The following is a 24,486-nucleotide window of genomic DNA, read 5'->3' as shown; positions in this document are numbered from 1 at the left end:
CTTGTGACATCTGATAAAAGTTTCTCTCTTCTTCCACCTACTCATAGCCTTCTAAATCCAAAGCAAGTAGTAGACATGTCTTTGGATATTTGTTAGCATTCTTTCTTTGGCACTGCTGGATAAAAGGTCCTTTCTTAGGTGAAAGTCCTATTTCATCTCTTAGCCATCATAAAGGATAAGTACAAGTCATTCAGGTAAAATGGTGTCTTAAACATAGCAGGATTTGGAGAATTGAAGACAATTTAGTATTTCTTAAAATAATGATGAGGTACTGCTTTTCACCTATTAAACATATTAAACTGGAAATACCCAGTACTAACATGCTTGTAGAGAAATAAGCTAGCCAGGCACAGTTGCACACATTCATAATCCCAGCGCTGGAGAGCCAGAGTCAGGAGGATTAGGAGTTGAGGAAAGACTGGGATACATAATGAGACCCTGTCTCTAAAACAGAGAAGACTCAAGGTGTGGCTCAAATGCTAGAATGCCTGCTTTGAAAGCACAAAGCCCTGCATTCAAAGACCTGAGTCAAACCCCGGTCCCACAAAAAAAGAAACAAAAGCAAAGGTGGAAAGAAGGGAGGGAGAGAGAAAAAGAAGCAAACCTATAAAACCTATTTAATGTAGCCAGTGTGCAAAATTAGTGTTATGAAACTCATGAAAATGTAAATTAGTAAAACCTTTCTGGAAGACTGGTTTGCTGCATCAGGAGCTTTAAATTTTTTGTTGTCCCTCTTCTTCCAAGCCTTAAAATTTCTTTTACATCTTTTATATCATTCAAGGCCCAATCAGGAAGCAAAAATATACCAGTTTTTTGTTGATGGTGTTTTGTTTTGTTTTTGCAATATTTGGCGTTAAACTCATGGCCTTGCACTTGCTAGGTGAGCACTTCATCTCTTGAGCCATGCCCCTAGCCACTAGTTAATTTTAATTGAGAAAATTTAATATAATGAACTGGTTGTATGGATATTAGAAGACTATATTGTCAAAAAGGAACATTGGTCCAGGTATGGTGGCTCATATCTATAATCCCAGCTATTCTGGAGACAGAGATTAGGAGGTTCCTGGTTTGAGACCAGCCCAGGCAAAAAGTTAGCTTGAGCCCCCCCATCTCAACAGGTTAACTGGCATGGTGGTTCATAACTGTCATTCCAGCTATTCAGGAGGCTGTGGGTAGTAGAATCAACATACAAGGTGGCCCTCACTGAGACTATACCTGAAAAAAGTAACTAAAGCAAAAAGTACTTGGGATATGGCTTGAGTAGTAAAGTGCCTGCCTAGTAAGCAGAAGGCCCTCAGTTCAAACCCTATACTACCAAAAAAAAAAAAAAAAAATTTGGGTTAGCAGTGCATTGGAGGAAGCAGCTGCCTTCTCTCCCTTGGGTAGGGGGGTCAAAGGAAGAGACTGGGGTTATTAGAACCCGACTACACGAATGAGGGTTTGGACAGAGCCTAGTCTCAGACCTCTGAGGAAGGACACTGGCTGGCCAGTTCTTGGATGCTGGGGAGTGTGAAGAGTTGGTAGCTCAGGGGTGTTAGACACAGCTAGAGTTAACTCCAACTGTCGTGGCCAGGATGGAGACCCATGGTTGACAAGAACAAGGCCTACCATGTCCCTTGGCTTTCCTCCAGATCTCCAGTAGCGCCCTCTCCTGATGAACCTAACGGGCCACTGAATCACAAAGCCCACATGGAGAGTGGGCTTGAAGCTAAGGCAACAGCTTGATCCAGCAAACCTATTCTTCCTTGTAGATCTCTCCACTGGTTCATTCCATAGACACTCTTGCAAGTCTGTGCCCATGCTTATGGTGCGTCCACACAGCACTGTAGTACAGTAGAGTGAAATATTTCAAGTACCTAATTGTAGATATGTTAAGTAAATCACAGTTTATCCATACAGTGAACCTGTATGAACCATAAAAAATGATGTTATTTACATTCAGTGGTTAACTGACAAAAAGTAAAGAAAATGTCAAGTAATGAGAACATATGTCCACTCTTTTGGTACATATATGTAAGTTAGAAAAAATGGAAAGTTGGGCTCAGTGGCCTGTAGTCCAAACTACTCAGGAGGCTGAAATCAGGAGGATCTTGGTTCAAGGTCAGCCCTTGCAAAAGAGTTAGCAAAACCCTACCTCAACCAATATAAAGCCATGTATAGTGGTGTACACCTGTCATCCAGCTACATAGAAAACCAAAACAGGAAGATTGGGCTGGAGGCATGGCTCAAGTGAGACCCTGATATCAAACCCCAGTACTGCCAACAGTAAGGAAAACCAAAGAAGAAAAAAGCAGGAAAGGACATATACCATACTATTAACAGTGAGTTGGTTACTTTTGAATGATAGAATTATGAATAGCTTTATTTTTTGTTTTTACTATCTGGACTTAATTTTTCTACCATAAACATATATTATCAGTAGTAAAAACAAAAACATTTGTAGTCAAATGTGCTTTGTATTTGGTTGGTGCCCTGGACCTTTCACTGTGGCTTAAAAGATAAGACCTGAGTGTGGGTGTGTATGCCTGTGTGTGCTTGTGCACCAGGGCTGAACCTATGGCCTTTGAGACCACTGTGGGGCTGGTGGAGCCTGCTAGCAGTGTTCCAGAAGCTGGGGGTGCGTATTATTCTCTCTTTTCCTTTGGCATGGAGCAGTGTACCCTCTGGCCTGGACCATGTCGGTAGTCACAGATAGATGATACTGTCCTAATAATAGCCACCACTCATGGAATACTTGCTAATCCATTCACTTGATCTGCATAGTAGTCCTTAGGTTGGGTACTATAAATACCCACATCTTGCAAATGAGGAAACCAAAGTTTAGAAAGGTCAAGAGGCTTGCTGAAGGTAACAGCTCAGGAGTGGCAGCACCCTCGGCAGTTGGCTGAGAGCACAGGTGCACCTGCCTACTCTGCTGCTCTTCGTTGGCCCTGCAGGGCAGCCTCCCAGACACCACCATAGGGGCCCAGCAACCACATCATGTCTTCTGATTAGATCCTGTCCCTGTTCAGTGTGCTGTTTACACATGAACTGGGAGTTGATATACAAGGCCATTCGACAGAACAAGCTCCCCCTTATGCTGCAGATAGTATTCTCACTTCAGAAGTGTTTATGCTTGAATTGTTTTAAAACTAGGCTTTAAAATAAGTTTTATATTTTGTATAACAACCTGTTCCTTAAAAAACCATGAAACTCTGAAGGCTAGAAGAGCACTGATGAAGCAAGATTTCCAGACTCCTCCTCTCCCGGTGCTGATGTAAAGGCAAAAGGCCGGCATCGGCCAGAGTAGATTGTATCGCTGATGAAGCACATGCTTGTGATGGTCCCACTCTGGAAAGATGCCAGAACCCTGCATTACATGGCAGACTGGACAGATAAGGCAGAGAGGTGCAGGCCATAGGTGTGAGAGGAGATGGGCTACTTTAGGAAGGTAGTGAGGGAAAGTCTCTGAGGAGGTGACTTTGAAGGGGCATTGAAAATGAGACGAGTATGAGCTGTTAACACATGTGTGACAGAAAAAAGGGGACAGCAGGAGTAAAGGCCTTGAGCAGGTAGCAGAATGAGTCAAAGAAGGCAGTAAGATGACTTGCTAGCCTCACTCCCCACCACACCTACCTGAGCAAACCATCTTGCTGCCTCCTTTGACTCATTCTGCTACCTGCTCAAGGCCTTTACTCTGCTGTTCTCTTTTTCTGTCACATTGTGCTAAGATCTGTTAATAGCTCATACTTATCTCATTTTCAACGCCCCTCCAAAGTCACCTCTTAACCCCAGTATCACTACAAAAAGAAAAAAGAAATACAGTCAGGGTGTACAGCTTAGTACTATAGCACTAGCCTAGCATGTTCAAGTTCCTGGGTTTGATCCCCAGCACTGCAAAAAATAAAACAAGGAAGCAAATCAGATTTAAAAAAAAAATTGAGAGATGTAGACTGATGGATAATAAGTTAACAATTGTTGCTTTTCCTCTGTTAAATTATACAGTCCAGATATTGTGGGCAGTTTCAGATGACAGGAGGTGCTATGCCAGCCCCCAGTTTCTGTCTCTTACAGGCTCTACTTAAATCGTTTTCTATACTTAATGACTATATGTAAGCACTTTCAGATCTTAGCATGATAGGTGTTAATTTTCTTAACTCTTTCTTTCATCATTAAGTAATTATTTTCTCTTTTAGTAATAAAAAAATGTGTACTTTGGGATACAGAAAATATCAAGAAGAAAATAGAAATCACTGACCATCTCTACACTCAGTCTGTTAACTTTTTTTTTTTGGTGGGACTGAAGTTTGAACTTGGGTCTTCACACTTGCAAAGTAGGCATTCTGCCACTTCAGCCACACCTCCAGTCCTCTCAACATTTTGCTATGTATCTTTCCAATCATTATATTTTTTTAAAACTATGATTGGGGGCTGGAGGTGTGGCTTAAGTGGTAGAGCACCTGTATAGTAAGTAAATAAATAAATAAAATTATGATTGGGCCCAAATGCTAACTTTTGTTTGATAATGTTTGGTTTTCACTTAATGTATCACAAAAACATTTTCATATTCTCTTTTGGACATTTGGGTTATTTACATTTTTTCTCTAATGTAAATAATACTTTGCCCTAGGGCTGGGGATTGTAGCTCACAGGTGGAACATTTGCCTGGTGTGTGGGAGGCCCTGGTGGGGGTGGGTGGCCTTTGTTGAATCACTTGGGAATCAGTCTTTGAACATGCTTCTGTGTTTTCTTGAATGGAACTTGGGGATCCGAGGAAAAGGGCATGTTGGTGGCTTGTGCTTCATTTTGCCAACTTACCTTCAGAGAGATGACATTGCTGTTCATTGCCACACACTACATGTGTAGTGTGCCTACTTTTCCCCTCTGCTCAGTCTTGTCATTTTTGTAATGTCTGCCAATTTGATAGGTTAAAATGGTAACTTATTTTAATCTCTTAAGCCATAACTGTCTTCCTGACAGTTTTTCCTTTTCTTAGAATTTGTTATGAATTCTGGAATTCCTCCTGCTATAAACTATTTGCATAATAACCAAGTGTGATCTTTTTGTTCCATTTTAATAAGTACAGAGAGGTTGGTAATTGGTAAAGAGCAATAGGGAATTCACTGTGCTTTTCTCTGCTTTAGTATGTGCTTGAAAATGGGCATTATAAAAAGTATTTAAAGTAGCAGACACATTTAATAGGAATGTGTCCTTCAGTAAAATTTAACCCACCTTTTCCCACTCAGGGATGTGCATTTGTAGTGGTACAGAATTTCTATAAACCCTGGGGGGCAGGTGATAATTCAGCTTTTGGTCCTTGAGGAGTTGACGCTGTCCTAGTGATGACAAACAGTTTTCCCAGCCTATTCCAGGCCTTTGTTGTAAACGTGTTCTCTTTAAAACCAGCTCATGATTTCTTGTGAAATGTTACAAGATGTCTGAGTTTACAGATTTATGTTCCTTCAGTATCATTGTCGTGGCAATAACCATATCTGGAAAGATAAGAGAGGACATGTCCCTTACCCTGTTTGTCTTTCTTCTTTAGATGTTGAACATACCGGAGCCACCAGTGAGTTCTATGACAAATTCACCATTCGCTATCACATTAGCACCATTTTTAAGAGCCTCTGGCAAAACATAGCTCACCATGGCACCTTTATGGAGGAGTTCAAGTGAGTATTGGGCCCCTGATGTCACAGCTTGCTCTCTTGCAAATCCCAGGTAGTATTGCAACCTAAAAGCTTCCGCAGCTGAGTTCCTCTTGACTGTTTTCTTGCTCTCAGCCTTCTGCATGTTGGCACAAGGTACTGCTAAATATGGGCAGGTTATCTCAATGTCTTTGCTTAAAAATATTGCCGACTTCCATATTTGTCAACATACTTTGGTAGTGGTTTACAGAAAGGAAGATTCGTTTTTTGGTGTTTTCTTTGATTACACACTATTAAATGAAACTGTCAGAATGACTGAAATGACGTTTTTCAATGTTCTTGAATGTGATATCAAGCCTTTGAGTCAGCAATGTTAGGAAGACATTAGATTTAGAAGCAGCTAGAGTAGAGTTGTCATTTGAAGAATTATTCTTTGTGATCAGTCCCTAAACTGTGATTAAGAACTTTTCATCTTCCTGCCTGAAGTTTCAGGCACTGCTTAAACCTGGACAGTAATTACCTAAACTATCAAGCCTTACTTGAGCTTGAAGACCAGTTAGGCCCCAACTTGATCTACCTGGTGCTCTTTGGAAGTGGGTGTCCTGGACTCCCCATGTTCCTGAAATTGAGACCTCCTGTCCTTATTCGCAAGAGCGTGTCACCCGTGCCTGGGCTTGCTCCCTCCTAATTGCATAGTTGCAGGTTGTGAAGTGGAACTTGTCTCTTCTCTGCAAATCTGGCAGTTTCAGAGTCTAACAGGTAGATCAAGCTATTTCAGTTCACCAAGTTCCTTCATTATAACAATCTGCAGAGCATTCCTTAGACTAGAAGCTTCAGATTCTATAAAGTGAGTTAATATCCCACTTTATCAATATTACAGGTTCCAGTTCTTCAGTGTATCTTTCTTTGGAATAAGTAATAACTTTACCGGTAGTTCTTTTGTCTGCTATGTATGGCAATTATTTGTGCTTTCTTGTATCTTTGTGAGTGTAAGCATATTTCCTTTCCCACTCTGAAAGTGTTTTCTCTGCTTAGCCACACTGAGGAAAGGAGCCAGAGTTATATTGGTAAACCTGTTCTCTACAGGGAAAAATGTAAGCATTTGCTGGTTTTCCATGATGTGAACATGTTCACTATTGCCAAATTGAAGCTGCCAAGGGAATCAGCTCAGAGCATTCTGGAATATTCAACACATGACTCTCTCAAGCCATATGAGGTAGCTCCAGCATACCACTAGAATGAGCTTATCACAATTAATTAAAAAGAACAAAGCTGAGTGTGTTGGCACACAGCTATGACCCCAGCACTTGGGAAGCTGGAAAAGGATCATGAGTCTGAGGCCAGCCTGGGCTGTGTAGTTGGACCCTGACTCAAAAATAACCAACACTGGGCCCAGTGGCTCACACCTGTAATCCCAGTTACTTTGGGAGGTAGAGATCAAGAGAATCGAGGTTCTAGGCCACCCCAGCAAAAAGTTAGCAAGACTCCATTTCAACAAACAAGTCAGGCAGTAGTGACGCATGCCTGATATTCCAGCTATTCAAGAGGCATAGATGGGAAGATCACAGTCACAACTCAGCCATGCAAAAAAACAAAACTTTATCTGAAAAAAATAGTATAAAAGCAAAAGGACTAGTTAGAACACTAGGCCCTGAGCTCAAAATTGAAAAAAAAAAAAAAAACTAAGGAGAAACCTTGGTAATTCTTGAACTCCACTGTACTTGAGTTGTGCCAAGTTACAACTCTCACAGGTGACAGACACGGTTGGCACTTGGGGAAGATTCACTTTCTGTGGGACTTACTGAATGTATGACCTTGCACCATCTCATTGACTTTCAGTTCTGGGAAGCAGTTTGTCCGCTATATAAACATGCTGATAAATGACACAACATTCTTACTTGATGAAAGTCTGGAGTCGCTGAAGCGGATCCATGAAGTGCAAGAAGAGATGAAGAACAAAGAACAGTGGGACCAGTTGCCTCGGGTAAGGACAGCGTCCCAGTTCTCACACAACTTTGCAGACAATCCGCTCGTAGACACAGGTGGAGCGCTACCTTGGGGGCTTCATCTGCATGTCTGCTGCTGACATGGGTCTGACTTACTGTTAGGATTTTCATACCTGTGACTTCCATGAAATTATAAGCCAGGTTTGCAATAGGAGAAAACATGAAAAACATTTTCTCTAAAACTGAGAATTGTGGTTGAGAGAGTGACTCAGTGATAGAGTGCTTGCCTACCATGTGCAAGACTGTGGGTCCAATCCCCAGTATCTTGAAAAAACATAGGAAAAAAAGTCCACTCCCTTCTTACACTTGCAGCTTCAGGCAAGATGTTCTTTACCATACTAAAATTAAATAGAGCTGTGTGCCAGTCCATTCTAAATTGGATTTTCATTGTTTAAAAAAATGAATTAAAGGACATAGGGTGTAACTCAGTGGTAGAATGTGAGCTTAGCATGTGAGGAGGCCCTGAGTTCCATCCCCAGTGCTGCAAGAATAAAAACCAACTTGAAGCTAAGAAATTAAAAACCCTTTCAAAATGCACCTCTCCATTTTTAGTTTTAAAGGGCTTTTTTAACTGTTTCTTTTTTGGCAGTACTACGATTTGAACTCATGGTCTGTGCTTGCTAGGCAGACTCTCTACTGCTTGAGCCATGCTTCCAACTCTGGGACTTTTTTAGAGAAAAGCTTTTATTGTTTAATATATTAAGCTTTGTGAAAGTAACTAGGAAATAAATCTCTAGACTTCTGTCTGCTGGACAAGAATTTGATTTGTCCGTATGGTCTTCTCTAGACAACTATGAATCACACATCACTCTGGACTTTTTTCTTCCAGTTGATTGTGGTTTTTATATTCAGTTATTAATAAAAAGACTCAGCGAGTTTGCAGTTCTGTGAGAAAGTCATGCTGTGGCAATGTCAATACACTGTCCTCTCCTGACATGATGGCAGCCTTTTAGACAGTTCCTGTGTCACTTTCAGTCAGTCTGCATCACAGTTGCTTTCCATGGGACTTCTGCCTATCTAAGGAGGACTGTTGCTTCCTTGTCTATGGTCACATTCTCATGATGAGGATAGTGTTGAAGTTCTGTTGTTGCAAGTATTCCTGGAACTTTGATGAGTTTTTTACATCTTGCCCTAGCCAACATGCTTTAGCTACAGGCTTAATCCTTACACAGGGCGCTTTGCCTGGGTTCCATAAATGTGGGTTTCCCGTGTCCATCCCCCCATGCTCTTTGACTCCCTCTGATTGTACTGAAATAGTGCAGTGATGGTTTTTTTGACACTGTGCTCCTACCTGCTGGCGCACATGGTGCCCATATTGCTCAGGTTCAGTTCTAAACCCTTCAGCTGTTTTGTTTCTACCAGCAAAAATCTGCATCTCCCAGCCCTCCTCAGGGTGGGATCAGCCCAGAGCTGGTTGTTCCACACCACTCCAGTGTAACTTTATGAGATTCTTGTAGTCTTATCTCCCATTACAGACAGCAGACAGTAGGTACTGATCTGGATGAGTTTATTACAGGCTACTCAAACTAGACTGGGGATTCAAAACATCTAGTCAAAACAGCACCAGCTCTGGTATCTAAGGCAACCTGGGTTTGAGAACCAGCCCTGCCTCATGTTGAGTTCCTTAATCTGTTTTCTCATCAGCAAATTAGAGAGAACATCTACCTTGCCAGGGACACTGTGTGAGGTGGTGGATGGGTGATGTTTAGCACAGGATCAATCCAGATGCTCAGTGTTATAGCTCTTGTTTTTAAATTTGCTTTGAGACATTTCTGAACAAATGGTCTACTTTCCATCCTTATGGAATTTTTGCACAAGTTCCCATTCAAGTCCTGCCACAAGGCTAGCCTTCCCCAGCCAGTGTGGCTGCACCCCTAACCTCCTGTCTCAGTTGCATCCACTTGTGCCTCTTGTGGTGCTTAGCAGACACCAGCTTATCTTTTAGAAGTTGAGCTTCAGGGCTGTCGTAGTCAGTATATCTTTTTATGAGACAACAAATGCTATGGATTTTTCTGTTAATGGATGAAAAAAGACACAGAGTCACTAACAATTACTATTTCAGAAATAATTTTTCGTTGAAATGGTTTGCTACCTCCCACGTCTCTGGCTTCTTGCTGTTCTTTTCAGCCTCTGACTGTTGGTGGACTCCAGCATTCAACCCTCCCTTGGATTTCTCCTTCTCTACTCTTGCTCCTTCAGTTGGCATTTCCCAGTTGGAATTTCCTAGTTGGAATTTTATCTTTAGTGGAGCTTTGATACAACAGTAAACTCTTTATGATGGAAGACTGTCTCCTACATTGCAGGACATTTAGCATCTCTGGTTCCTGCCCATTTAACACACACACACACACACACACAGAGTTATCCCCCACATAACCCAATGCCTCCAGTCGAACATCACCTTCAGGGCATTAAATACCTGTGTTTTAAAGACTTAAAAATATATCTTCTCCAGTGGCTTACACCTGTAATCAAATCCTAGCTACTTAGGAGACAAAAATCAGGAGGATCGTGGTTCAAGGCCAGCCTAGGCAAATAATTCCTGAGACCTTATCTCGAAAAAAACCCATCACAGGAAAGGACAGGTGGAATGTTTCAAGGTATAGGCCCTGAGTTCAAACCCCAGTACTGAAGGGTGTATATATAAATAATCTTCTCAGCCCAGATCTCTCCTGACTTCACACCCACATAACTAGTGCTGGCTTGCCTTGCTACTGGATGGTCTAGTAGGTGTCTCAAACCTAACTGTTCCAAACAAAACCATCAATGTTGTCCTTTGAATCTCCTGAGTCTGCCCAGTCTCAATAAATGACAGCTTCTTTCTGCCAATTACTCACTTTGGCGTTGTCCTTGATTCCTCTTCCTCTTTCAGCAGATACCTCTAGGTTCTATCTTAAATTTATCTCCACGGGCTACAGATGTAGCTCAGTGATAAGAGTGTTTGTCTAGGATGGGCAAGGCCCTGGGTTCATTCCCCAAAACAAAAAAAAAAAAGAAGTATAGATAGATAGACAGACAGACTCTACTATCTGACCTCTTCTCTCTGCCTCCAAGCTATCATCATGTCTTGCTTGTGTTACTGCAGCAGCCACTTTTGGTCTCCCAGCCTCCACCCTTCCTCATGTCTATACCAGAGGGGCACTGTTAAAATCTCAGTTTGCTCAGTACCACTCTATTCAGAGTCCTTCTGGGCCTCCCTTCTTACTTAGAATCAAATCCTAAGCTCTGAGTGTGGCCTTACAGGGCATGGGACACCTTTGTGCCCTCATTTCCCAACACTCTCCTCTGCTCACTCTACCCCAGCCATACTGGTCTCCTTGCCTTTCTTCTGACATGAGGGCCTTTGCACTTGCTGTGCCCTCTGTCTGCAGTGCTTTTCCCCAGAATTTCATTGACTCACTTCCTTTAGATATTCCTAGATTATCACCCTCTCAGAGAGACCTTCCCTGACCACCTTTTCCACAGCATCATCCCCCAACCCTGATGTCACTCCTTTCCCCTTACCTTGCTTCATTCTTTGTCAACACTGTTGACTTACTCTGTGTGTGTGTGTGTGTGTGTGTGTGTGTGTGTGCACGCATTTATTAAGTAAAGTCTCCCTAATGGAATCTAAGCTGCAGGAGGCTCAGAAGCCCCACTGGGCCTAAGCCTTGGTCTGTGCTTTACCTCAGTGCCTAAAGAGGGTCCAGCCTGTAAAAGCACTTGTGTAATACTTCAGATAAGTGATGAGATACCCAGCCCCACGTGGAGACTGTGCATTGCTGGCTGTTTCTGTGAATTCCCTGGTGCAGCCTTTTTCCTAGTTCTCATTCTTGACCAGGGACCAGTGGGCAGTCTCACTGCAGAATCTCCACCAGGCACTGACTGAAGCTCTGACCCAGAGGTTAAGGCCTGTGGTTAAGGCAGATGTAAAAATGGAAGTCTTTGCTGATGGGCACAGTGCCACCTGATTTACCCATGGCAGCACTAAGGGAGAAAGATGCTTCCCCAAGGCAAGCATGCTGACGGTTGTAATGAGTGACTGCCTGAAAGTGTAGAAAGACAAAATTCAAAAAGATTAGCCATTGCAGACACTGGGGGCAGGACGAATAAGCCTCTGTGCTGTAGTACAGTGCATCACATACTTTTAAAACAGCAACAACTAAGTACAACTTTGTTATTATGGCAGTGAGCTACCCTTTATAGCACCAGTGTGTGTCAGGTCCTATGTCAGAGCACTACTCATTCTCCAAAGAGATTGATTGGGACTTCTTTTATCATTGAAAAAACCGAGAGAATGAGTTTAATAACGTGCCAGGGCTGAGGGTGTCGCTCAGTGGTAAAGCACAAAGCCCTGTGTTCAATCCCAGGACCAAAAAGAAAGAAAGAAAAGTGCCAAGGCCACCTGACTGAAGGTTCCAAAGAGTTCTGGTGCTAGAGGAAACAAATTTAAGCTCTCTGGACAGTTTGCTGGTGCAGCTGCTTATCCCACTCCCTTAGCATGTTGGCTTTGTCTTACACTTCTCCAGTTATGAGCTGACTCTGTTTTTCCCTCACACTTGGCGTGTTAGTGAGCTGATGACAATAAATAAGATTTATTTGGCACCTGTTCTATGTTTCCTAGGATCAACAGCAGGCCCGGCAGTCTCAGCTTGCTCAGGACGAGCGCGTTTCACGCTCTTACCTCGCCCTGGCAACAGAAACTGTGGACATGTTCCATATCCTCACGAAGCAGGTCCAGAAGCCATTCCTCAGACCAGTAAGTAGAAACTGTGGGGTATTTGTTCTATCTGTTGGGCTCCACACCCACATTCTAACATTTATAATTTAATACAGGTGGTAAAGTCCAGGAAATTTTAGCATCCCAATCACCAGTAGGTGAAATTCTGCTTCTAATTTTGTTCCCAGTTTTGTTAATTGATGCACACAGAACTCTGCTAACAGACTGAATTGATGACCTCTGATTTCACTACATATTCTGCAAATGCTAACTTCTAAGATGACTTTGTTCTCTTTCTGCTTAAAATAGTACATTGGATTATTGATGTTGAAGTTGTGATGTATTTTTATTGTTATTGATTCCTATATTTTATTTATAGGAAAGTTATAAGATAACATAAGTTGGAAATTGGAGTACATTAAGTAGAATGATTGATAACACATAAGATCTTTGGTTCTTTTAGAAGTAGCTTTGTTGCACTCAAGAGAGCCTTAGGGTTTATGGTAGACTGAAGGTCTAAACGTTTGCAAAAAAGGATTTCCTTTAAATTTTTTCTATAAAGGCCAGATAGTGAGTAGGTTAAGGTATTGTGGATCAAATGGTCTGTGTTGTAACTTCTCAGCTCTGCTCTTGCAGCTTGAGAACAGTAACCGCCAATACATAAACAAGCCTGGCTGTGTTCTAATAAAACTTTATTTGCAAAAGAAGCATGACCATATTCTAGTATGATTTTATTTACAAAAGGAGGCAGTGAGCTAAACACCTGTGGGTCATGCCTGTAATCCTAGCTACTTGGGAGGCTGAGATCCTGAGGATCACAGTTTGAGACCAGCTTCGGAAAATACGTCATGAGACCACATCTCCAGAATAACCAGAGTAAGATGGACTGGAGGTGTGGATCAAGCAGTAGAGCACCTGCTTTGCAATCAGAAAGCCTTGAGTTCAAACTCCAATTCCACTCTCCCCCTAAAAAAGGAAGCATCAAACTGGAATTGGCCCACAATAGTATTTTGTCAGCACCTGCTTTAAACCACATTTTATCTTCGATTACTCTGGTAGCAGTGCTGTTGATTATGACAGGGTAGGAAAAGTAAGTTATTTGAGACTGAGTTATTATAAAGCCTATTTTCAGTTCTAAATTCTTCATTTTACGTAGAAAACTTCTTTCCTTCAAGGTCGCTCATAAACCTGACCCATTTGAACACCATACACAGTTTTGTTCTTTTGCCACAGCCTTAGGTCTTCATCTGCTTTGATGTTTGGTATGATGCACCATTTTTGCCTTCTTTACTAGCTCACTCAAAACTCCCTACTCCAAAAAAAATTACTGACTCTGCCCTATTCTCATTAAGCCCTTAGTCCACAACTTCTCAACAATTGAATACAGGAGTACTTTGTACAAAAGTAGATTGTCAAGTTTGTGTAAATCCATTCATTGTATTTTACCATGGCCTTGTTACTTCACGGGAAGCTTTTGGACTTCCTTGCAGCCAGTGTCTATTCCTACTATCTAATCTGTTGGTTTCCCTAGAGTCAATGCAGCATCTGCCCGGCCGCAGTACTTACTGTGTCAGCTTGTGGGTTTCTTGCGTCGTACTATTTTACATTATTTTCTGACTATTTCATTTAAGTTTTCTCTCTCTGGCTAGATTTAAACTATTCAAGATATAAATTCTGTCTTCTCCTTTGCATTTCTCCTCTTGTATCTGAAAAAAAAAATGAATGGCAAGCTCTGAGCTGTCAGAGACTTTTGAAATTTATGGGGAAAAAATGCATGAAATGACACCTATGACACCTAGAAGAGCAGACTCAAACACTTTTGTCATTCAAATGAGAATGGAATTATTTCATTTCTCATCTTTTACCTGTTACCTCTTTTTTTCCCCTCAGCACTGGGGTTTGAACTCAGGGCCTTGCTCTTACTAGGCAGGTGCTCTACCACTTGAGCCATGCCTCTAGCACATCTTTATTTAGGTATTTTTCAGGTGGAGTCTCTTGTTTTTGCCCAGGGCTGGCCTCAGACAATGATCTCCCTCATAGCTAGGGTAACAGGCACATATCACAGTGCCTGGCTTATTGATTGAGGTGGGGTCTTGTTAACTTTGCCCGGTCTAGCCTTGAACCATAATCCTCCTGATCTCCACCTCCCAAGTAGCTGGGATTACAGGCATGAGCTACTATGCCTGAACTCCTTTTACATGTTTCTCAATGCTTTTGGAGTGATAATTATTTTTATAATTAAAGCATGAATTTTTAAAAGCTTTTTCTGGTATTTATCAGTATGCTGGTAGCCTATAATATTCCATTAAATCTTAGAATTTCCTTATAGGAAATGGGGAGTAGAATGTGTGAATATAACATTGGCCTTCTTCAGTTTGTGCTGAGCACATGTAAGGGATTCACTGACGATTAAATCAGCCAGTTGCTGTTCTTCCCCTGAGAAGGGAGGTGCTGGTCTTTGATCGACTCAACAATATGAATTGTCCTGTTACCTGTGATTTCCTAGGAACTTGGACCCCGACTGGCAGCAATGCTGAACTTTAATCTTCAGCAGCTCTGTGGCCCCAAGTGTCGTGACCTGAAAGTTGAAAATCCAGAGAAATACGGCTTTGAACCAAAGAAGCTGTTGGATCAACTGACAGATATTTATTTGCAGCTGGACTGTGCTCGGTTCGCTAAAGCCATTGCTGATGACCAGGTCAGTGCCAGGGGTACAAGGTGCTTCCGAGGTGGGCCGTGAGTTCAGGTTGCTGAGCTGGTTTGGGTTTGCCTCTGTACACGTCACTGTCAGGCCCTGCACGATCCATAGCCATCCACCGTTTGATTTTCATTACTGGACATGAAGGAAGGTGATACTTCAAATTGTGGTTTGAGAAGATTTTGTACATAAATGGAGTACTAGGCACAGTAGTGACACATGCCTGGCGTAGGTGGACAGATTGTTTTCCTTGGGGACTTAAGAGTAGATTTGGCTCCCTGGCCCTTCTAGCTGAGTTCAGACCCCATCTTCCTGAATTCCTAAGAGCCATTTTCTCAGGGAATCCAGATCCCCCAGTCTGCTGCTTTGGGGCTTTTTTCATGAACACGTTCTTTACATCCCTCCCTCTCCTTCATTCCTCGGGCTCTGGGTCAGATCTGTTTTGTGTTCGGTATAGTACAAGCTGCTCCCCCCACTGGCCCTTTGTGATGATGGTCCGGTCATCTAGAAAGGGCTCCCTTTCCCCACAGTCTTCTCACCTGCATCACCTTAACATGGTAGTAGCTTGTATTTATTAACCCTGTGTAACAAGAAAACACTTTGCATGTTTTCACTCATTCAGTGCTTACAGAATTCTATGATGGGAGTTCTACTAAACTCCTCATTTTAAAATGAGGACACTGAGACAAAAAGGTTAAAAACCTGCTGAAGCTTGCAGGGTTAGCATGGGATAGAGGCAGGATTCACTGTCCTGTGCCCATATTCTCACCTTTCTGCCTCCCCTTTAAGTGCCCAGAAAGTGCCATGTTTGTTTCTGTGTCTCCACCTTCACTCACGTGATTTATCCAAATATGACTCAGTAGCATCCTAGAAGGTTCTCCATACCTCATCCAAAGGAAGAATGTCAAAATAGAAGAATCATAGGTACTTTGAAAAAATAACAGCTGTATTGACCTATAATTCACATATGTAGGGGTTTTTGTTATTTTAGTTTAGGTATTTTTGAGACAGGGTTTTGTTATATAGCCCAGGCTGACTTCAAACTTGAGATCCTCCTACTTCAGCCTCCTGTGTCCTAGGATTATAGGCACGCACAACCATGCCCAGCTGTATGTGTTTTTTGATAGAAACAAAGGAAGTGGTCTTGACAAAGTGCCTGTGCTGGGTCAGGGGGAGGCGGGAAATGTGTCTAAAGCAATTTTTCAGTAAATGAGAGGGTTAGGAAATTGTAGTTATATTGAGGAGATGTTAAAACATGCTGTTTTTCTGGCTGACAGCTATGTAATAGTGCACACAGTTAGAAATGGAGAGGAAAGTGGAAAGCCCCCTCAAGGTGAGCCATGCAAGGCAGGTTTTGTATAGCTAGAAGGTAGCTTGACGTTTCCTGCCAGCCAGAGGTCAGGTATGAAACAGTCCCTGACTGCTCATCTTCACTCCAGGTAGACCTGGAAGGGGTCTTCAGCATGTTCCCTCTTCTCCAGTATGTCTTATAGCTGCCACATCTCCCAGGGTTTAACGCAACCATGTGAAGTGTACATATGGATAAGTAGGCATGTCCTGTGAGCCAGAGGGACCCAAGTGAGCTCCAGAAGAGGTCCACACCACCTGGTGATGTATGAATCATAGGGATGCCAGTGCTGGCAGCTGGCTCTGCACAGTGGACACTAGGCTCCTGGATGTCAGAAGAACCTTGTTTTCTCAAACTCACGAGGCCAGTACAGTCCTGCCACTGACACATGGAGACAAGTATTTTAAGTGGAGCCTCTGCTTTCTTTCACAGGTGTTGTTTGTGTTCTTTTTTGGGCATTTTCTGTTTATATTGGCCATAAACTAATCAGGGCCCTGCCTACTTGGTTGTTTTAGATGATTTGGGGACTGGGGTAGAAGAATGAAAGGCTTAAAAGCACCCAGAGAAGAGGTGGTACAATTTAGTTTTCTCCTTCAGAAGTAGTAGTCTTTTTTTTGTTTTTTTGGGTTTGTTTGTCAGCACTGGGGTTTGAACTCAGGGCCTCATACTTCCTAGGCAGTTGCTGTTACCACTTGGGCCACTCCACCAGCCCCAGAAGTAGTAGTCTTGGTTCGCTTTGGTATGGCTTGTTTTCCTGGGGGTACAAAATAAAAATAAAATGACAGCTTTGCAAGGAAAGACACTGTGTGCCTTCCTTCCCTGTGTACCAAGAGTGGACTAAAAACAAGGTTCAGCAGAGAGAGGCTGGATGAATAGCCGCTGAGCTTTGTACACAGAGTGGTGGAGTGTGGCAGGTGGTCCCTAATGCTGAGAGAGCCCAGCACAAGGAGGCCTCATGGACTGAATAGCACTGGTGGCCACGTCTGACTGCTTCACAGGCATACTCCAACTCCATGGCAGGTGTTCATGGAGCATTGTCAGTTAGCAGCACTTTCCATTAAAAGATAAGAGTTCCTCTCATGTCACACGTTTCCCATGCAGCCTTTCCTATGTTAATTGCTCCTTCCTCACAAATTTAGCACTTAATTTTATATTTCTTTTGTTATGTTCGTTTTGTTTTGTTTTGTTTTGTTTTAGCTGAATCTCATGTAACAAAATTAATTATTTAAATCTGAACAGTTCTTTAATTTTGGCGGGGGGTGGAGTTCTGGGGTTTGAACGTGGGGCTTCATGCTTACTAGACAAGCATGCTTTCTTTCTTTTTTTTTTTTTGTTTTTGTTTTTTGACAGTACTGGGAATTGAACTCAGAGCCTTGAGCATGCTAGGCAAACATTCTACCACTTCAGTGACACCCTCACTTAAAGTTAACTGTTTCAAAGTATGCAGTTGGTGGCATGTCATATACTCAGAGCATTGTGTAACCAACATCTCTATTTAGTTCCAGAATATTTTTATCACCCCAAAAGGAAAGCCTGGACCCACAAAGCAATCACTGTTTTCCCTTGGCAACCACTAATCTGATTTCTGTCTCTATTTTATTTTTTTGTATTTACCTATTTTTTATATTCATATAAATAGAATCATGCAATGTGTAGCCTTTAGTGTCTGGCTTCTTTTGCTTACTGTTTTTTGGGGGGTTGTGTGTGTGTGTTTGTTACTTTGTTTTGTTTTGCTGTTCTGGGGCTTGAACTCAGAGCCTTCACCTTGAGCCACTCCACTTCTATCAGCCCATTTTTTTTTGTGATAAGGTTTTTCGGGATAAAGTCTCATGAACTATTTGCCCAGTCTGGCTTTGGACTGCGACCCTCCTGACCTCTGCCTCCTGGTAGCTAGGATTACAGGTGTGAGCCACCAGCATCTGGCCACCTACTGTGTTTGAGGGGTTGGGTAGAGTGCCTGCAAGCATGGATGAGACCCTGAGTTTGATTCCCCACTACCAGAAAAATAAAATAAATAGTGTTTAAATGTTGTTTTGGAGGTTCATCTATGTTGTAGACTATTTCAATACTTCATTCCTTTTCGTGGCTGAATACTGTTTAATTACATAGCTGTATCCATCTGTTGATCCATTCATCCATGGATGAACATTTGGGTTGTGTCCACCTTTGGGTCATGGCAAGTAATGCTGCTGTAGACCTTCTCCTGTTAGTTCTTTTGAGTGTGTGCTTAGAAGTGGAATTGCCGGGTCATACGACAATTCTGTCTAAATTTTTGAAAGACCACACTGTTTTCCACAGCCACTACACCATTTGATATCCCCACTCACAAAGTACCAAGGTTCACATTTCTCCATCCTCACTAATACATCCTCACTGTTTAAGAAATTTGTTTCTTTTTTTTTTTTACATTTATTTTTATTGTTGTGCTGGGTGGGGCACATTGTACAAGAAATTTGTTTCTTAAATAGCTGTCCTGCTGGCAGTGAAGTGGTATTTCATCATGGTTTTGGTTTGCAGTTAGATATGTTAAGTCCTTCTTTGCTTATTTATTTATTTATTTTTATTTTTTGGTGGAACTGGGATTTGAACTCAGAGCTTCGTGCTTACAAAGCAGACGCTCTGTCACTTGAGCCACACATACAGTCCATTTTGCTCTGGTTATTTTGGAGATGGGAGTCTCGTGAACTTTCTCCCCAGGCTGGTCTCAAACCAAAATCCTCCTAATCTCAGCCTCCCAAGTGGCTAGGATTATAGGTATGAGCTACTGACACCCAGCATCTTTGCTTATTTTTAATTGAATGGTTTTTGTTTTCTTGTTGAGTTGGAAGAGTTCTTTGTATTTTCTAGCTACTAGACCCTTATTTGACAAATGCTTTACAGGTATTTTCATTGTAAGTTTGTAACCACTATGTAAGGCCCTTGAAGTCAAGAACAGGATCTCTGCTGCTTCTCCAGCACCTGCCACATGCCAGGCTTGAGGAAGCAGCTGAGTGGGATGCGTTGGTTTATTGACTGATGCCACTGCTCTCCGAGGCTGAATGCCATGTCCCCATAGAAGTCCCCTTTGATTTCTAATAATGCTCAGTCCACTGCTGTATCTTAGTTGTTGACTTTCAAGCAAGCACTAGTCCATTGGTTAAAAACTCATCGTCTTTTGGGAAATGGAGTGGACAATGTTTTGATAAGATCCCAAATGGGCTAAGCAGCTACCCCAGCCTGCACTAACTCCATGTGCATTTCTGCCCTTCCTGTGTTTTACTATAATTGTTCGTCCATTTACATTCGGTGGCTTACTTGGCTCAGAGTAAGTAGGTACCAAATAAAGCGTTTGTTGAGAAAACTAAAAGAAAAAGAAAAAATAATAATTTGTAGTCAAGCGCTGATGGCTCACGCCTGCAATCCTAGCTACTCAGGAGGCAGAGATCAGGAGGATTGCAGTTCAAAGCCAGCTTGGGCAAATAGTTCGTGAGACCCTATCTCAGGAAAAAAAAAAACCGTTTATAAAAAGGGGCTGGTGAGTGGCTCAATGTGAAGGCCCTGAGTCCAACCCCCAGTAATACCGCCCAAAAAATGTTGAATATAATTTAGTTTTAGAAAATTATAACCTGAATTTTTCCAGGTTCCAAAATCCCCTCTGAGGATTATTGCCAGGCCAGGCCACCCTACTACCACTTTACTTTCCCTTTCTGCTTTTATCCCCCTCAGTTAGAAGGGGTGTGGGTGTGTGCAGAAAAAGTAAGCATGTGCACTTATTTAGAAATTGAAGTTAAGAAAGAAAAGAAGAAATGTTGGGAAATTTTAGTCCAGCACTCTAAAAGAACACAACTGTAGAATGAATTCATGATGTGGACGGTGATGACAGGTCCCACTGCTCAAGAGTGAAAGCTCACAAGGTAAGCAGTAGCAACAATGCAAATGCCCCACAGTGAAGCAATTCCTAAAGTTAGAACAGAAGTTTCTACAGGCCAAGCCTAGCTGCTCTTGCACTGGTGGGGGTGGGAAGGGCATGCTATGGATAATGGCAGCAGGCTGCCGACATCCAGCACCCTGCCCGTGTCACACTTGCTGATTTTCATACTTACAGTCTTACAAGTCAGAGAAGGACAGGCATGCACACACCCTCTCCATTTAGGGATGGGGTCATAAGAGAGCACGTTTCTCTGCTTAGAGTAGGACTTAGTTTGGTCTAAGTTCTTTGGTTATAACTGATAGGAGTAGAGATTATGGTTCTGTCCCAGGGTTTCAGATTTAATTCCCTTTATCTGTGTCATGGTCACTAAATAAACAAGTAGCCACTGTTTTGCCATAATGCAAAGCATGATATACTTTGATATTCTGTGGTGTCAATGATTTATATGAATTAGGCACCTAGGAAGTAAGTGACTGTGCCCATTTTACAAGTGAGGAACAGGCTTGGGTGAATTAGGGACTTGTCTAAGACCACACAGCTGATAGGTAATGGACCCAGAATTCATGTCCAGGTTTGTGTGGATCCATGGTGTGCACTTGTCCTCCCCCTCTCTTAGTCACAAATCACATCTGCTTCCAGGCCCACCACCCACTTATTGGAGTGGTCTTGTGCCAGTGTAGACCTGACATTTGACAGTGATCTTTAAATAACAGGAAGCTTCTGCTTAGGAGCATTTTTGGGGTTTTTCCCATATTTATCTTTTTGGAAGAGAGCTGGAATTTCTCCCTCCTCTCAGGCTGCCAGGGCAAGTGCCCTGCAAGGACTGAAATGGACTAAATTTTCTTCTCTTTTTAATGTGTAAGTTTTGAGAGAAGTCCATGCTGGCTTCAAAAGTTCAGAAACTCCCCATTGATGTTAATCCTGTTGCTTTCACCATAGGTAGTGACCTTGTGCCGTTTGGCACATTTTACTCCAGTCTTTATGCATTTATAAGCTTAAAAAGTACATCCTTTTATGTACAGTGAATGCATAGAGAAAGACTCGGATATTTTAATTCTAATTTTTCAGGGGAGAGACCACAAATGGATTGTACTTTGGACATGTTTTTGCAACTTGCACTTTCCATCTAAAGTCTGTTCACAACTCACATTGCCTTTCCTCATTTGCAGAGATCCTACAGCAAGGAACTGTTTGAAGAAGTGATTTCAAAGATGCGGAAGGCAGGCATCAAATCCACAATAGCGATAGAGAAGTTTAAACTTCTCGCTGAGAAAGTGGAGGAGATAGTGGCCAAGAACGCCCGTGCAGAAATTGACTATAGTGACGCTCCTGATGAGTTCAGAGGCAAGTAGCTCCAGTGCAGTGCATGCTGACTTCCTGATCTGACCGGGCTTGAAATCTGTAACATAAACCAGCTGTGCTTTTAACTCTCTGAAGCCTGTACCTCCTTTGGCTACACTTTTCATTGATAGGAGCAGTTTGGGTTTGTCCTCTTTCTCACATGAGCCTCCATCCTTAGGTTAGTTTGCTTTGCTTCGTCTCTGCAGATCCCCTGATGGACACCCTCATGACTGACCCTGTGCGGCTACCCTCTGGCACCATCATGGACCGCTCCATCATCTTGCGGCATCTCCTGAACTCCCCCACAGACCCCTTCAACCGCCAGACGCTGACTGAGAGCATGCTGGAACCAGGTACGCAGAGCACACGTCACTGCCAGAGTGCAGCCAGATTCATGTATCAGAGATTAGCCAAATGAGGGAACTTGATCAGTTCCAGAAACCAGCCAGTTTATGGCACTTTGCATGGAAAGGCGCAAAGCACTCTTGCTCTTTTTTGCTGTAGAAGTCTAGCCCTTCCTTTTCATGTCCTGTTTCTTCTGCTGTTTTCAACTTAATGAGGGAATGAATGGCCTTTTCTTTCCACTTGCTACAGAACTACAAGCTGAAGAAACCTCCTGTCTGAGGCATTAATCCCCCTTTCTTTTCTCCCTCAGTGCCAGAACTGAAAGAACAGATTCAAGCATGGATGCGAGAGAAGCAGAACAGCGATCATTAAGCTGGCCCCCTTCTCCCTCCTCCGCTGGAAGCAGCCAAGGCCAGCGAGGCAGGCAGAAGCAGCATCCACAGTGAAACTGCTGCTCAAATGTTGGTGACCAGATATGGCCAGACACCGAGAGCCCACCAAGAGTGACCAAACAGTAGAGATCTGCAGGGACACGAACGAGAAGAGGAGCCCGATTCCTGTACATATATTTAAGTGACAAACAGTCAAAAGCTTGAGGGACAAGTTTTATGATTGCTTGTGTAATAAAGCATGTCCTTCACATGTCACAATTTGGGGCTTTTGCAATGAAAGTCTTTTAGTGATGGCGAGTGGGTCTGGGCAGCATCCCCTTCATCTTTTTTTTGTTTGTTTGTTTTGTTTTGTTTGTTTTTTAATCCAATATCCGTTGATTTGATTGTGATTAGAAAACTTGGACATTTTGCTGCTAAAGAGTCTTTCCCTCTCCTCCCCCTTCCTGACCCGACTTGCACTGCTGTGGATTTTTTTTAAGAAGCAAAAACAAAAATTCCTTTCCCCTGCCCTCCAAACATATATTCTGTGAGAGAACTGTGCCTGCAACAAAGTGTTAATCCTGGGATCGTATTTTTATATCATATTCACATATTTGTTTTTTTTAATTGGTGTTAGATGACATGATTAATAAAAAAAGGTAAGATATTTTCAGAATTTGAATTTCAGGGTTTTTTTTTTTCTTTTAAAATACCCCTTTTAAATTTTTTATTTGTAAACAAAATGAAGAAAATCCTGTTTCTCTGGTCCTTCTTACAAGCCCTTCATTAGGAATCTAAGGAACACGTGCAACTGTGGCTTAGGTATATCAGGACTTTCGTGACTTTATGGGTTGGTTTTGGGGGGGGGGAGGGCTGAAGGGTTTTTTTAATGCTATGTGACAGTTCCAAACCTTCACCATCATCCTATGAACGTAAATAAACTCCTCAATCCAAGGTACATTTGTATAACATGTCCTTGGGGTTTGGCCTTACCAAAGCAAAAAAGAGTGCAAGGAATGTGGAAGTCTGTCTGCTTGTTGAACTCACAGACAAACAGCCACTGTGCACACAAGCATGAGGCATTTTGTATTACTGCTCCGAGTAACATACTTGAATTCTTGAATTTCCTTTGGGGTAAAAAGGATTTGAAACCATAAAGTGTTTTGAAGAAATTAAGTCTATAAAAACATACTTTTTTCTTTTCCTTTTTTCCCCCTCCACCGACAATGTCTTCTCTGTTCAATTCCTGATGCAAACTAAAATAAATGGTGATACACATTCAGAAGGAATCTTTGAGTCTCTTTTTGTGGGAAGACAAGCGGGGAGGTAAGCAAGAGCCAAGTGAGTGTGCTTATGGTGAATTACCTTTTCTGGAGCCAATTAAGAGCTGCTATTTTTAAGATAAAACCTTCCCATCCACATCAGGCTTGATGCTCTATTTGGTTCTCATTTCACTGTTGGAGGGGCTGAGCTTTGTCATTCGCAGTCCTCTGAGGTGTTACCCTACCTCACAGGTCTTTCTCCTGACCTTCCAGGTTCTTACTCAAGTCCTACCCTTTTCATTAGCTCTTTTTTTTTTTGGTTTGTTTTTGTTTTAGTGCTGGGGATTGAAACCAGATCCTTGTGCATGCCAGGCAAGTGCTTTACCACTGAGCTACATCCCCAGCCACGTAAAACCATTTCTACCAGTGCATAGTGTAGTGATAGGACTAGCAGTGGGAACATTTACATAGACTTCCCAGGTTCCTTGCTATGCAAGGGTCTTTGAATTTGTAGTGCCAGCCTCCAGGAAGACAATGCTGTTTATTGTTTGTTTTGCTTTGCTTTGAATAGGTCGGATGCAGGATGCAGGACGATTGCATACTTTGCCTAATGTCACCTGGCCAGTTATTTGAAGGACAGGTGTTTAGCCTCTAGATCGCAGGCCCTCAGCCTTTGTATCTCCTACTTCTCTTGAGCACATTTGGACTTGCCCCTGCCCCCCACCCCACAAAAAAAATACAGTTTATTCATTATATAAGTTTTAGACAATATAAGTAAAAAGAAAAAAATGGAAAATCACCTAGTGACTCTAGTTTACAAAATTGTGGTTTTTATCGGCACCATGCTTAAGCCTATTTGTTGATTTTGAAAATGTACTG

At 42.3% G+C, this 24,486-nt stretch overlaps 1 protein-coding gene across 2 annotated transcripts in view; it reads left to right on the top strand.

Annotated features, from left to right (window-relative positions):
- Window positions 1–23,630, top strand: part of Ube4b (ubiquitination factor E4B) — a 122,620-nt gene extending 98,990 nt beyond the window's left edge. For both annotated transcript variants that reach the window (XM_074081391.1, XM_074081390.1), the window contains 7 exons: window positions 5,525–5,651; window positions 7,467–7,611; window positions 12,237–12,371; window positions 14,839–15,030; window positions 21,458–21,632; window positions 21,836–21,982; window positions 22,285–23,630. In XM_074081391.1, coding sequence (XP_073937492.1) covers window positions 5,525–5,651; window positions 7,467–7,611; window positions 12,237–12,371; window positions 14,839–15,030; window positions 21,458–21,632; window positions 21,836–21,982; window positions 22,285–22,346 — 983 coding nt within the window. In that variant the 3' untranslated portion in view covers window positions 22,347–23,630. The remainder of the gene's footprint in view (window positions 1–5,524; window positions 5,652–7,466; window positions 7,612–12,236; window positions 12,372–14,838; window positions 15,031–21,457; window positions 21,633–21,835; window positions 21,983–22,284) is intronic.
- Window positions 23,631–24,486: the final 856 nt, after the last annotated feature.

Source organism: Castor canadensis, chromosome 7 (assembly GCF_047511655.1).
Source record: "Castor canadensis chromosome 7, mCasCan1.hap1v2, whole genome shotgun sequence".
In the NCBI taxonomy this organism is placed as follows: Eukaryota; Metazoa; Chordata; class Mammalia; order Rodentia; family Castoridae; genus Castor; species Castor canadensis.
This window is presented reverse-complemented; position numbering and strand designations above follow the sequence as displayed.